The 13,993-nt window shown below is 42.5% G+C and overlaps 2 protein-coding genes across 2 annotated transcripts in view; both read left to right on the forward strand.

Annotated features, from left to right (window-relative positions):
* Positions 1-7,965, forward strand: part of LOC134579398 (5-hydroxytryptamine receptor 3A-like) — a 29,930-nt gene extending 21,965 nt beyond the window's left edge. The window contains exons 6-9 of the mRNA XM_063438679.1: positions 1,950-2,101; positions 3,254-3,461; positions 6,868-7,071; positions 7,652-7,965. Coding sequence (XP_063294749.1) covers positions 1,950-2,101; positions 3,254-3,461; positions 6,868-7,071; positions 7,652-7,932 — 845 coding nt within the window. The 3' untranslated portion in view covers positions 7,933-7,965. The remainder of the gene's footprint in view (positions 1-1,949; positions 2,102-3,253; positions 3,462-6,867; positions 7,072-7,651) is intronic.
* A 2,536-nt stretch (positions 7,966-10,501) lies between these two features.
* The window catches only part of LOC134579476 (5-hydroxytryptamine receptor 3A-like), a 73,647-nt gene continuing 70,155 nt past the window's right edge, over positions 10,502-13,993 (forward strand). The window contains exon 1 of the mRNA XM_063438782.1: positions 10,502-10,584. Within this exon, the coding sequence (XP_063294852.1) occupies positions 10,539-10,584 (46 nt within the window). The 5' untranslated portion in view covers positions 10,502-10,538. The remainder of the gene's footprint in view (positions 10,585-13,993) is intronic.

A 13,993-nucleotide genomic window follows, 5' to 3' on the forward strand; every position in this document is an offset into this window, starting at 1 on the left:
TTTTGGGTGCAGGAGGGTGGCTGGGGCTGATGAGAGTTGGTTTGGCTCTCCCCTCCTCATTCTGGAAGGAAGTGACTGGCCATCACTTCCTCTCAGCACTAGTTGAGGCTGCCATTTTTAAAGGGGCCTGGACGTACTATTAAATGGCCCTGCAACGCTGGCCCCTGAACATATATGCCCATCTGGTGGCCCTAAGTGCATGTGTCACCCAATTAGGGCCGGCGCATCCATAAGGTGGCACAGGGCGCAAGATTTCAGTGACCGGCAGGATGGAAGCACTCCCTCCTGCCAGGCCACCTTCTGTAACCCTGGCGCGGTGTGCGGCAGTGGTGTGATCAGAGACAGCGAGGGAGCTCTAATCTCTCTGCTCTGCTCCCTCGCATGCCTTTTGCTGATGCCGCGAGAGCCAGAATATGACGTCATATTCCAGCTCCCAGCATCAGTAGGCAGCCCGCGAGGGAACAGAGCAGGGAGATTAGAGCTCCCTCGCCGCCTCTGATCACACCACTGCTGCACACCGCCCAGAAGCCCCAGGGACAGATATACACACATACATACACTGCTGTGTGTGTGTATGTAAGGGTACTGTGTGTGAGGGTGCTGTTAGTGTGATGTGCGTGTGTGTGAGGGTGCTGTGTGTAAGGGTGTTTGTGTGTGTGTTTGTTAGGGTCTTGTTAGTGTGCTGTGTGTGTGAGGGTGCTGTGTGTGTGTGTTTGTGAGGGTGATGTTTGTGTGCTGTGTGTGAGAGGGTGCTGTGTGTTTGAGGGTGCTGTATGTGTGTGGGTGCTGTATGTGTGTGGGTGCTGTATGTGTGTGCTGTATGTGTGTAGGTGCTGTGTGGGTGCTGTGTGTGTGTGAGGGTGCTATATGTATGTGTGCTGTATGTGTGTTTGTGTGGGTGCTGTATGTGTGAAGGTGCTGTATGTGTGTGCTTTATGTGTGTAGGTGCTGTGTGTGTGCGCTGTGTGTGGGTGTTGTATGTGTGTGTGGGTGCTGTATGTGTGTGGGTGCTGTATGTGTGTGGGTGCTGTATGTGTGAAGGTGCTGTACGTGTGTAGGTGCTGTGTGTGTGTGGGGGGGGGCTGTATATGTGAAGGTGCTGTATGTGTGTGCTGTATGTGTGTAGGTGCTGTGTGTGTGTGTGATGTATGTGTGTAGGTGCTGTGTGTGTTTCAGGGTGCTGTGTGTGTTTGAGGGTGCTGTGTATGTGTGTGTGTGTGCTGTGTGTGTGCGCTGTATGTGTGTGCGCTGTATGTGTATGTGTGTGGGTGATTGTGGGGGGTGGAGATGGGGGTACGTTACTTAATATTACCCCTCCCTTCTTACCTTATGTAGGGAGGGGGGAATCCTTGTTGCTGCTGCCTTCCCTGGTGGTCCAGTGAAGAGTGAACTCTAGCCTGTGGGGCTAGAGTTCACTCTCGTGAGATCTGAGCGTTGCCACAGCAATGCTCAGATCTCGCGAGAGGAACCCAGCGGAGCTGCTGGTTGAGCTCCCTGGGTCCTCTCCTGCCTCCTTCCCTGCATGTGGGTCAGTGGAGAGGGAGGCTTAGAGCAGAGCCGGCGCTCGGATAGCGCCGGCTCTGCATGAGCCGACAGGGGAGATCCTGAGATCTCCCCTGCCGGTCTCACTCCATAGGCGTGCCGCAGGGATTAGGGTGTACCCCGTGCGCACGCCTATGCCCACATTACTTTCTGGGATTAAATCATTTAACCAATTAAACCATACAGCAAGTTAACCCCCAATGTTGGGATTCCAGTGCCTAATACAACTGCCCCAACTTCCTTCCACTCTGCCTCCAATCTCTTACGATCACAGCTTACCACGAGCCGCCTGGATGAGCTGAAGTTGCCATGCTGGTGATAGTGTACCTCTAAATTATTATTTAAAAATTACAGTTTTTCCCTTAAATGGCTTATCACTTAATCACTGACTTTGTAATCTTCTTCAGTCCAGGACATCACCATGATACCAAGCGTAAATTCCAGCCAGAAACACCTAACGGCAAAGGACATTTATGTTACCAGAGGAGAGTGGTTCTTGGATGATATTACCGTTCACAATTCTACAGATGCAAGCAATTACAGTCGAGTGACATATAATGTAATTTCATATTTCATAGAAATGTAGACACTTCTACCTTTTAAGGCTGATTTTGTCAAAAAGCCTCTACTGTACCAAAGTTGGGAATTTTTACAAATCTTCACTTTTCGGCAAATTTCGTAGCTTGGTTTACAATCCACAGTTTAGTAAATAAACACCAACAAACTTTTGGATTGCTTTGCCTTTTTCTAAGGCATTAGGTTTTCAAGTTGTTGTTCTGTGAATGCAGATGCTCTCTTGCCTTGTTGGAAAAGCACGGGATTCGGTTGTCTTCGAACTGATCCTCGGTTTATTTTTCTATCTAGTTTTCAGTTCTAATTTTTTTTTTTTGCTTTCTATTTTTTTGTGTCCTTGTTGTTGCCTAGGTTTCTTCAGCTTTATTTAACCCGTAACATGGCTGCGGGGGTAGAGTTAGTATTTCTAACACTATAGTGTTCCATTAATTAAAGGGACGATCTAAGTACCAAAACAACTTTAGCTTACTGAAGTGGTGCTGTGGTATAGATCCTGCCCCTGCCATGTCACTGTTTAATGCTCCGCTATTTGAGAGTTAAATCACAATGTTTTTGCCACCCTAGTCATTACCTTTCTGGTTAGAGGAAGCAACCATTATCAGGACACAAGTGATTGACTAGGCATTGGGCTCGTTTTTTTTTATTTTCTACAAACCTTATATTGGTACTTTCTAAACTTTAAATTGGTGGACTATTCTCCTTACATTTACACTTAATTTTTCAAGTTTGATGAAAAATTTATTTTTCAAGTCTGCATGTTCTCGTCTCCTATCCTGTGATTGCACATGTTTATCTACCATTGTCTGTTTATTATATGGGGGAGCTGAGATCACCTGATTGATATTCAGTGACTTTTCAAATCTGACTGACAACTCTTTTATAATTTGTTTGTTGATAAGTATATAGGCTTATTCATTTTATAGCTTCAATTAATAAGTATTTGGACTTTAAAAAAAAAAAAAGATTAAAGATCTTAACAGATTGTAGTAAGGTAAGTAAGATTTGAATGCTACAAAGATTGTTTGTATGTCATAATACATGCAGGGAATTTGCTTTGTCTGTAGATATTGTATATCCTTCCTATTTTTTATATTTCTCTATTTTGGTATCATATTTTGATTCTATTTATCTTTCCTAGATAATAATTAGAAGAGCTTCAGTTGCATATGTTATTAACCTGATCATCCCGTCATTCTTTCTGGTTTTATTGGACGTTGCCAGTATGTTCATGCGAACAGAAACTACAGTGAAGCTTGGATTTAAACTTGGGATAGTTATGGGGTTCTCTGTAGTTTTAGTGATTCTGAATAATATGATCCCCAGCTCTGACAGCATACCTATTTTAGGTAGGTATTTAGCTTAATCTTCAACTGTTGATGACTGATTTGGATTTGAAGGGACTATATATAACTTCCATGTCACTATTATTTGAGTGTGTAAGTGATGTGTGTGTGTGTGTGTCTGTGTATATATATATATATATATATATATATACACTGCTCAAAAAATAAAGGGAACACAACAATAACACAACCTAGATCTGAATGAATTAAATATTCTTCTGAAATGCTTTGTTCTTTACATAGTTGAATGTGCTGACAACAAAATCACACAAAAATAAAAAAATGGAAATCACATTTTTCAACCCATGGGGGTCTGGATTTGGAGTCACACTCAAAATTAAAGTGGAAAAAGACACTACAGGCTGATCCAACTTTGATGTAATGTCCTTAAAACAAGTCAAAATGAGGCTCAGTAGTGTGTGTGGCCTCCACGTGCCTGTATGACCTCCCTACAACGCCTGTGCATGCTCCTGATGAGGTGGCGGATGGTCTCCTGAGGGATCTCCTCCTAGACCTGGACTAAAGCATCTACCAACTCCTGGACAGTCTGTGGTGCAACGTGACGTTGGTGGATGGAGCGAGACATGATGTCCCAGGTGTGCTCAATTGGATTCAGGTCTGGAGAACGGGCGGGCCAGTCCATAGCATCAATGCCTTCATCTTGCAGGAACTGCTGACACACTCCAGCCACATGAGGTGTAGCATTGTCTTGCATTAGGAGGAACCCAGGGCCAACCACACCAGCATATGGTCTCACAAGGTCTGAGGATCTCATCTCGGTACCTAATGGCAGTCAGGCTACTTCTGGCGAGCACATGGAGGGCGGTGCGGCCCCCCAAAGAAATACCACCTCACACCATTACTGACTCACTGCCAAACCGGTCATGCTGGAGGATGTTGCAGGCAGCAGAACGTTCTCCACAAAGTCTCCAGACTCTGTCACGTCTGTCACATGTGCTCAGTGTGAACCTGCTTTCATCTGTGAAGAGCACAGGGCGCCAGTGGCGAAATTGCCAATCTTGGTGTTCTCTGGTAAATGCCAAACGTCCTGAACGGTGTTGGGCTGTAAGCACAACCCCCACCTGTGGACGTAGGGCCCTCATACCACCCTCATGGAGTCTGTTTCTGACCGTTTAAGCAGACACATACACATTTGTGGCCTGCTGGAGGTCATTTTGCAGGGTTCTGGCAGTGCTCATCCTGTTCCTCCTTGCACAAAGGCGGAGGTAGAGGTCCTGCTGATGGGTTGTTGCCCTCCTACGGCCTCCTCCACGTCTCCTGATGTAGTGGCCTGTCTCCTGGTAGCTCCTCCATGCTCTGGACTCTACGCTGACAGACACAGCAAACTTTCTTGCCACAGCTCACATTGATGTGCCAACCTGGATGAACTGCACTACCTGAGCCACTTGTGTGGGTTGTAGACTCCGTCTCATGCTACCACTAGAGTGAAAGCACCGCCAGCATTCAAAAGTGACCAAAACATCAGCCAGGAAGCATAGGAACTGAGAAGTGGTCTGTGGTCACCACCTGCAGAACCACTCCTCTATTGGGGGTGTCTTGCTAATTGCCTATAATTTCCACCTGTTGTCTATCCCATTTGCACAACAGCATGTGGAATTTATTGTCACTCAGTGTTGCTTCCTAAGTGGACAGTTTAATTTCACAGAAGTGTGATTGACTTGGAGTTTCATTGTGTTGTTTAAGTGGTCCCTTTATTTTTTTGAGCAGTGTATATAATATCTATAGATGCGTTTGGCACTTTGCCCATCCATCGGCAAAAAAATTAGGATAAATACCAGGGTGCAGCAGCGATATATATATATATATATATATATATATATGTAGTTGCACTGATGAGGTGCACTCCTGGATTTGTAGAAAGTATTCAGTTTATTGTGCCAAAAAATGTGTTCAACAGATCGATGTTTCGACCTACAAAATGTCTTTTTCAAGTTCTGATCTTGAAAAAGACCTTTTGGAGGTCGAAACGTCGATCTCATCATTGCGACTATATATATTGTGATTTTTATATATATATATACATATATATATATATATATATATATATCTGGAAGTCAATGCCTGTATATTGTCATTAGTATATATGTCTCTGTGTACTTCTTTGTATGTCTATGAGTTTGTTTCTGTATGTATGTGTTCTTAAATTTGTGTATATCATTGTTCCCATAATCTGGTTGAACGTCATTCCTTCTGCAGCAAAAGCACAAATTTCAGTATAGAGTAATGTTATTTATTTCCTGCTATTATTAATATAGTCTATATAAGGCCTTAAAGGAGCACTGAAACATTAGGAATGCAAACATGTATTCCTAACACTTCCGTGTCCTTGTCCCTAATAACAAGGCCCCCCTCCCTCCAATTCCGCAAAAAGTAATACAAAAATATTTTTGCTCACCTTTTATGAGCACAGATGCTCCCTCAGTGCTGCTTACCTCTCCTCCAATCCAAGGCTCCTCCAATTTACCCACAAGGAAGCATTTAGCCAATGCTTTTCTATGGGGGCTTCAGTCATGTGACGCAGATAAGCAGTGGGGGGGGGGGATCAGGTTAATAGGAGCACTGGAAGTAATAAAAAGGTGCTTTGGGGCCATTGAGAAGGAGAGTAGTGGTGCTGGGGAGACAATTCTGGATTTGAATAGCTTAAGGAGAATAGTTTGGGAGTGACAGGAAGCAGAGTTTGGGAGTGAACAGGTGTGGAGTTTGGCAGGGGGCTCAAGTTTCGTTTTGGGCTCAAACCACAGATATTTTTTGTTGCAATGATCCTGCTATTAGCCCATTAAGGGAAAAAACGCATTGTATACATCATATAAATATAGCCTGTTCAATCTTGGAAAGTCAAAGAGCAAAGATGATCATCGAAATGCATTTAAACACTTCAGGATAGTCTCTACCCCTCCTTATAGCCACAATAAACCCCTAATGTTAAAATACGTTGAACAGTTGATCGGTGCACAATTAAAAACGTCTTCCTAAAAAGGAACCATGTGTGGTTTTGAACCTATTTTAGTCCAAAGCTCCTAGTGCAGGGATAGGCAACATTTGGCACTCCAGATGAAGAGGATTACATTTACCATAATGCTCTTACATGGATAATGCTGGCAAAGCATCAGGGGAGATGTAGTCAACAACAGCTGGAGTTTTGACGGTTTCCTACCCCTGTCCTAGTGGTTCTTTGAGTGGCAAGCCCTATAGCCGTGGAAATTAGTAAATCAAAATACTGAAATACATCAAATACGTGAAGTGGTTTTGGTGCTCAGAGACTACCTATGAAAAATAATATTGTTGGGTTTTTTTTGTCTAAAAAGAAAATTCTATTTACTCAAACTATTTACTAAAATGGCTCTAAGTTTTTGACTGGACCATCCATTAACCGATTTCTCCTACACAGGTATTTTCTGCGCGATGTGTATGGGCATAATGGTGGTGAGTAATGTAGCCTGCTTGGCAACACTGTATATGGAAACACGTGAAACTCACCAAGAAGTCCCGCCATGGGTAAAGTTCTGGGTCTTGAAACATTTGGCACGCGTCCTTTGCTTCCATCTAGAATCAACAGACGCAAATCTGGTCACTGTGGTGAAAGTTGAACAAAGTGAGTATAAATTTATAAGAAAGACTATGCAACAAATATTTAAAGCAGTTATCTCACCAAGAAAAATATTTTTGGGTAAAATAAATAAATAAATAAATCCTTTATGAAATGCTTGTACAGACTGTGTTAACATTTCAGTGAAATTCATATTCAGCAAACGATATCATGAGACAAAGTAGGGACAATAAAATAGGGACTGTAAAAGGTTTGAAAAACTTGACAAAAAGCAGAGATACCATTGTCAAGGTTCGTCACTTCCCACAGCTGCTGTGGGAAAAAGGGATTGCATCACTCATTGATAGACAAGATCAATGGAGGCTCTTGTGGTCTTGATTGATCCTCCATAGATATCAGACATACTCCCACGCATGTGCAAGAGTCCAGCACTGACAAGGGCTCAGGCGGATGAAGATCTAAGATTGCAGCACCCTTGGGTAACTCACCAGGCAACTCACCACCGTTACACACCAGGGTCACGATATTCCATTCAGAAGACTTTACAAAATATGCCAAAAACTCGAGATGTGGACATAGTCACTTTAAAAATGTAACTATCTGTGTTTCCTTTTCTTATACCTAGCTGTTGAAGATGGTACCAGAACAAAGAGGAAAGCTGAACTTCAGGACAGAAGTAAATGTTTTTCCAAAGAAGCAGATGTTACTTTGGAAGTAAAGTTGTTAAAAGGGTTACTTGCAGAAGTTCTGAAGATCCACCAACATGTGATTAGCTATAAGAGCAAGAATGATGCCAAGTCTGAATGGCAGCTTGCAGCCTTGGTAGTGGATCGGTTTATCCTTATTGTGTACCTCATCATTATTATTATAATGTTTGGCATTCTGATTGGGGTTTGGTGTAGCTGAGTGGTATTAGGGGAAAACAAAGGTCCAGAAGCAGAACACTAAGTCATGGGTTTACCTAGGTAGTTTTGCTCCTATGCTGGAATAATCTGTTAGCACATCTGGGCTGTAAAATGTTTTGGGTATCCCACGCAGGGCCAGTGCTAGACTATTTTGCGCCATAGGCATACTTGCACCTGCCCTCTCAAAACAAAAATTCCCAACTCTTATGTCTCTTTCACCTCACAGTGCCATTATGTGTCTCTTTTTCCACTTCCCTAGCCACTCTTTGTGTCTCTCCTGCAGGCCATTTGTGTGTCTCTTTCACTCTCCATCCCCCCTTGTGTGTCTTTTACCACAGTGCATTTGGGAGTCTATTTCACCCTCCCAGTCCCTCTGTGTGACTCTTCCCCCACCCCTTTTTGTGTCTCTCCCCTAGCATAGTTATATGCCTCTCCCTGCACCCCTTTGTGTCTCTTTTTCCCTGTCCCCAACTCTTCTGAGTGTCTGTGCTCCCTTATCCTGTGTGTGTGTCATTTTCCAAGCCCCTCTGTGTGTATAATTTTCCCCTTCCCCAGCCCCTCTGTGTTTGTCATTATCTCCTTCCCCAGTCCCTTTTGCGTGTATTTATCTCTTTCCCCTTGTGCACCTGCTCACTTCTGTATCCTTCACCCGGTCTGACAGGAATCTGATTGTTACTCCCAGCGATCGGTTTGTGCAACCACACTACAAGAAGTGAATGGCATCAGTGCATAATAAACTGTGATGTATTTTTACACTCTACACTGTCAATATTCTTATGCTATTTCTTCTAAATGTAAGGTAGAGTGTATCATAATAAAGAGAAATTTGTATATTTGTTAAATTGTAATTTTTTTAATATAATTATAACAGAATCCCACTACATACAATTCACTGTAGCAATCTCACTGACATGCACACATACTCACAAGCTCAATACACAAAGCTCACTTCAGAAAGCTCACTACACACAAGTTTACTGATATGCACACAAACTCACTACACATGCTCACTACAGAAAGATCACACAGCTCACTGACACACACACAAACTCACTACAGAAAGCTCACCACACACATAATCTCATTATACAGAGCTCACTACAGAAATCTCACTGACACACACACACACACACACACACACTACTACAGAAAGCTCACCACACACATGCTCACTGACACACATGTAAACTAATTATACAGTAATCACATGAACACACACAGCTTACTACAAACAGCTAAATGTCACACAAGCTCACTATCACTTACCCCTTGTTGTGGATGAAGGGTTGGAAGGTACCTTATACATGTCATCTAAGCTGTTCCTATCAGCATGGCCACTTGGTTGGGGGTGGGTGCAAAGCTTAGGTGCGGACTTTGCCTCCTACAGCATGTACTTGGCATGCAAATCTATTTGTGAGAAGCTGAAAGGGACTCTAGGGGTCACCCCGCAATGTTTTATGGCCACCGAGTGGAGGGCTGGCAGGCGAGGAAATGTGGACAGCAGCTGCCCAAGCTGTTCTGATTTGATGTTTGGTGTTACACTGTTATGGACACTATCCTTCACAGCACCTGCAAATAAAATATTTAGCTGCACATATAGGCTGGCTTCTGAGGAGACACACATATATTTACTATGGGTCAAAGGATAGACTGACATCTGTCGTACAAGTCCAAAGATGCTATACCAGGTGGGGTCTACTATTTGGCCAAATCACAAATATTACATACAAACACACTCCTGCATTCAAAGTCCAAAATTATACAAACACACGCCTTCACTCAAACACCAACGCTACACACAAAATTACATCCACATTTAAAAGCCAACACTTCATCGAAACTCCTGCAAATAGACGCAAACATTAAGTACAAACACACCTCTGTATTAAAACACTAAATTTATATACAAGCACCTCTTCAATCAAACACAAACATTACACACAAAAGGACACCTGCATTTAAAAGCCAACACAACATACAAACACACCCCTTTCAGACGCAAACACTGCACACAAGTGCACCACTGCATTACAATGGTAACAGTACATACAAATGCACTCCTACATACACACACATACTCTGTACAAAAACAAGCATACATTCAAACGCACAAACACTGCTCACAAATACTACCCTGCAAGGATGGCCAAATGGTAGATCCCCACCTGGTATAGCATCGTTGGCGTTGTATGACGGATGTTAATCTACCTTTTGGGCACTCTTGCACTAGAGAGGGTAAAAAAAAAAAATTCCCGTCCCTGGCTGCACCATTGATTATTATGTATAAAGTATCAATACAATCCATAGCACTGTACATTGATTAAAGTTATGTTTTTATTCAGGTTTCAGTCAGGAAAGTGAACAGTAAAAATTATACTACATATGAGTGTTTTGAGCCAGTAATACGTTAAAATTCTAGTAGCTCTTTCCCTTAGCCTAAATAGTACTTTATATATTTGAAACAAGTTTCTCCACTTTAACATTCTCAAATTCTTTAGCACAGAAAGATTTAAATTCCACCCTCTAACAAAATACTCTCAGCACAAGCTAATAAATTACAGCAGGAGAGCGGAAAACACACCAATTTCAGTTGGTTCTCAGCATAAAATGTCGACACATTTTGTGTCGGTGGTTCTCTCGTTAGCCTTGTTGGGTAAGTTATTTTGCAATATTTTTAAATTGTAGTCAGGAGGTTACTAGATTTTCATTTCAGGGCTCCAAAGTTTTTGAATGTCACAAATAAGGTAGCTGAATATTTGTGGAAGAATGTCTCAAAAACTTGACTTCTTTCACTTCCTGGTTTGTGGAAAAAGACCTGTCTCTGGGATGGTACACTTGTAAACAAACTTACCATGTGTATATAAGAAAGATTATAATTTTATGATATGTTTTTAAACTGCAAGCCTTTTTGTCATTTACGTTTTTATTTAGATATTTCCTATACAGCAAGTATATATACAAAGGGACACACACACACACACACACACACACACACACACATATATATACATACACATACATACATATATATACATACACATACATACACACACATACATACATACACATACATACACACACATACATACATACACATACATACACACACATACATACACATATATATACATACACATACATACATACACATATATATACATACACATACACATACATACATACACATATATATACACACATACATATATACACATATATATACACACATACATATATATACACATACATATATATACACATATATATATATATATACATATATATACACATATATATATATATATATATATATACACATACATACATACATACATATATATATACACACACATACATACATATATATATACACACACATACATACATATATATATATATATATACACACACATACATACATATACATATATATACATATAAAAATAGAAAAAAAAATCTTGCACTCCATATAATTAGAAATGTACTTGCCCGGTGCTTGTCCAGCAAAATGTAGATCAATGTGGAAAGGATAGCACTCTCAGGACTCCAATATAAAATTTTACTTTTAGTTATTAAAGTAAAAAATCGACGTTTCAGTCTGCTATTCACAGACTTTCATCAGGACTAATCGATTAATGATTAGTCCTGATGAAAGTCTGTGAATAGCAGACTGAAACGTTGATTTTTTTACTTTAATAATTAAAAGTTACATTTTATATTGGAGTCCTGAGAGTGCTATCCTTTCCACATTGATCTATATATACATATATATATATATATACACAATAGTAAAGAATTCTTGCACTCAGGCTATAATAGTAAAGTGTACTTGCCGGGTGCTCAAACCTGGGACTTTCAATATCCAACAAAAAGTAGTGATGGTAGCACTCACGGTCTTCGGTTAAAAATCTTTCATCAGGATCAAAAGTCCTAAGAGAGGACTGAAACGTTGATCCTAGACATTATGTTTTAATTCTTGTTGAATAAAGAAGATTTTTAACCGAAGACCGTGAGTGCTACCATCACTACTTTTTGTTATAGAGATATATATATATATATATATATATATATATATATATATATATATTAGATGCCAAGATCCAATCTACACTACTATATATAAAAAAGCAAAAAAAATCCTTGCACTCTCACTGTATTCAAGATTGCCGTGTGCCAACGCCTGCAGGCTGATTCAAATAGAGGATCCACAAGTAAGGCTGCACTCCACGGTCTTCTTAAAATTCAAAATACTTTATTAAATATAGATTAAAATGATCACCGTTTCGGGGGGCGGTGCCTGGCTGCTGAACAGAGCAGAAGCTTGATGCTCCAGATCTTGCTCTGTACAACAAATAAATCGACAATAAGGGCACAACACGACCTCAGACGCCAAATAAAAGATAGAGAATGAGAGGGGAAGCGCTGCGGATCAACCTGGCACCAAACAAGCAAATCTTTCCAATGGAGGCACTCGAGGATTGTTTCCAGCCTACAAACGTGGTCAGCACGGAGGAGGTGGCCGCTCCTCTGCTGCCATACAAGCCTGGAACCTTGAATCAAGGCTCTTGCCCCCCACCCCCCCCAAGGATCCCCAAGGTGGGGGTTATCCGGGCACGACACAGCCACGCTCACTCACCCAAAGGCTGGATGATGTGAAAAGCCCTCCTCCGCTTCCTCAACAATCCACGCCGGCACTGAGCCGTGCAGGGGATCCAATCATGCTGCCGACAACAGCTGTACCGAAGGGTTGGAACGCTGCACAACGACCATCTCCGCCGGGGAACGGAGACTCTGCCGCCTTGCACAGTATCTCTGCCATTGAGCCAACCCCACACTCACTTTCTATTCATCCTGCATTGCTGCAACCCAGGAGAACACAGCGTGGAGTTAAGCGGTAAGCCTTGCTGGACTCTGACCAGTTGCCTGCATCGACGGACACTAGCATCCTGCTGCACAAACTTGGCAGATCCCATCTTGCATCGCTGCGGCCCAGAGGAAACCAGCATAGAGTCGAACGGCAAGCCTTGCTGGACTGTGCTCAGATCCCTGCATCGGTGGACACTCACTGCCTGATAGCAGTGCTCTCTCCTTTTCTACTTATATTTCTCAACTAGGGTTAACCCCTTCACTGCCCTAAGATCTGTTTTACATTAGCTTCCACTTTTTCCAATTTTGTATAATTACAGAATCTTTTCGATAGAAAACACAAACAGTCATAGCTCCCAAGTGTCATGTATCTGGTGGAGGTGGTGCTGGAGGGACCTCACAGGATGCAGCTATAAGAAAACACATACCCGATGCTAATCTATCGCTTTCATCTTCCAAGTAAATCCATAAGTCTAACGGCAGTGTCCGGTAAACATAGGCGTGCGCACGGGGTGTGCCGGGTGTGCCTGGGCACACCCTAATCCCCGCGGCACGCCTATGGAGTGAGACCGACAGGGGAGATCTCAGGATCTCCCGTGTCGGCGCATGCAGAGCCGGCGCTATCCGAGCGCCGGCTCTGCTCTAAGCCTTCCTCCCCACTGCAGTATGGAGAGAGGCAGGAGAGGACCCGGGGAACTCAACCAGCAGCTCCGCTGGGTTAATCTCGTGAGATCTGAGCGTTGCCACGGTAAGGCTCATATCTCGCGAGAGTGAACTCTAGCCACAGGCTAGAGTTCACTCTCCACTGGACCACCAGGGAAGGCAGCAGGAACAAGAATCCTCCCTCCCTACATAAAGTAAGAAGGGAGGGGGGGTATTAAGTAATGTACCCCCACCTCCACCCCCCACAATCACCCACACACATACAGCACACACACCCACACACACAGCTCCCACACAGCACACAGATACAGCACCCACACACACACAGCACCCACACAGCACCTTCACACATACAGCACACACACACACACACAGCACCCACACACATACAGCACCCTGTGGGGATATTTATGGGATAATAATTGTAAACAGAGAGAATTGCCCACGATTTCAATTCTCAGATCCTTAATCGTTATCGTGTTAAATTAAATGTATAACCATATACCGGTAATTAAAAATCACAAATTGTTATA

The sequence above is a fragment of the Pelobates fuscus genome, chromosome 12, assembly GCF_036172605.1.
Source record: "Pelobates fuscus isolate aPelFus1 chromosome 12, aPelFus1.pri, whole genome shotgun sequence".
Classification (NCBI taxonomy): Eukaryota; Metazoa; Chordata; class Amphibia; order Anura; family Pelobatidae; genus Pelobates; species Pelobates fuscus.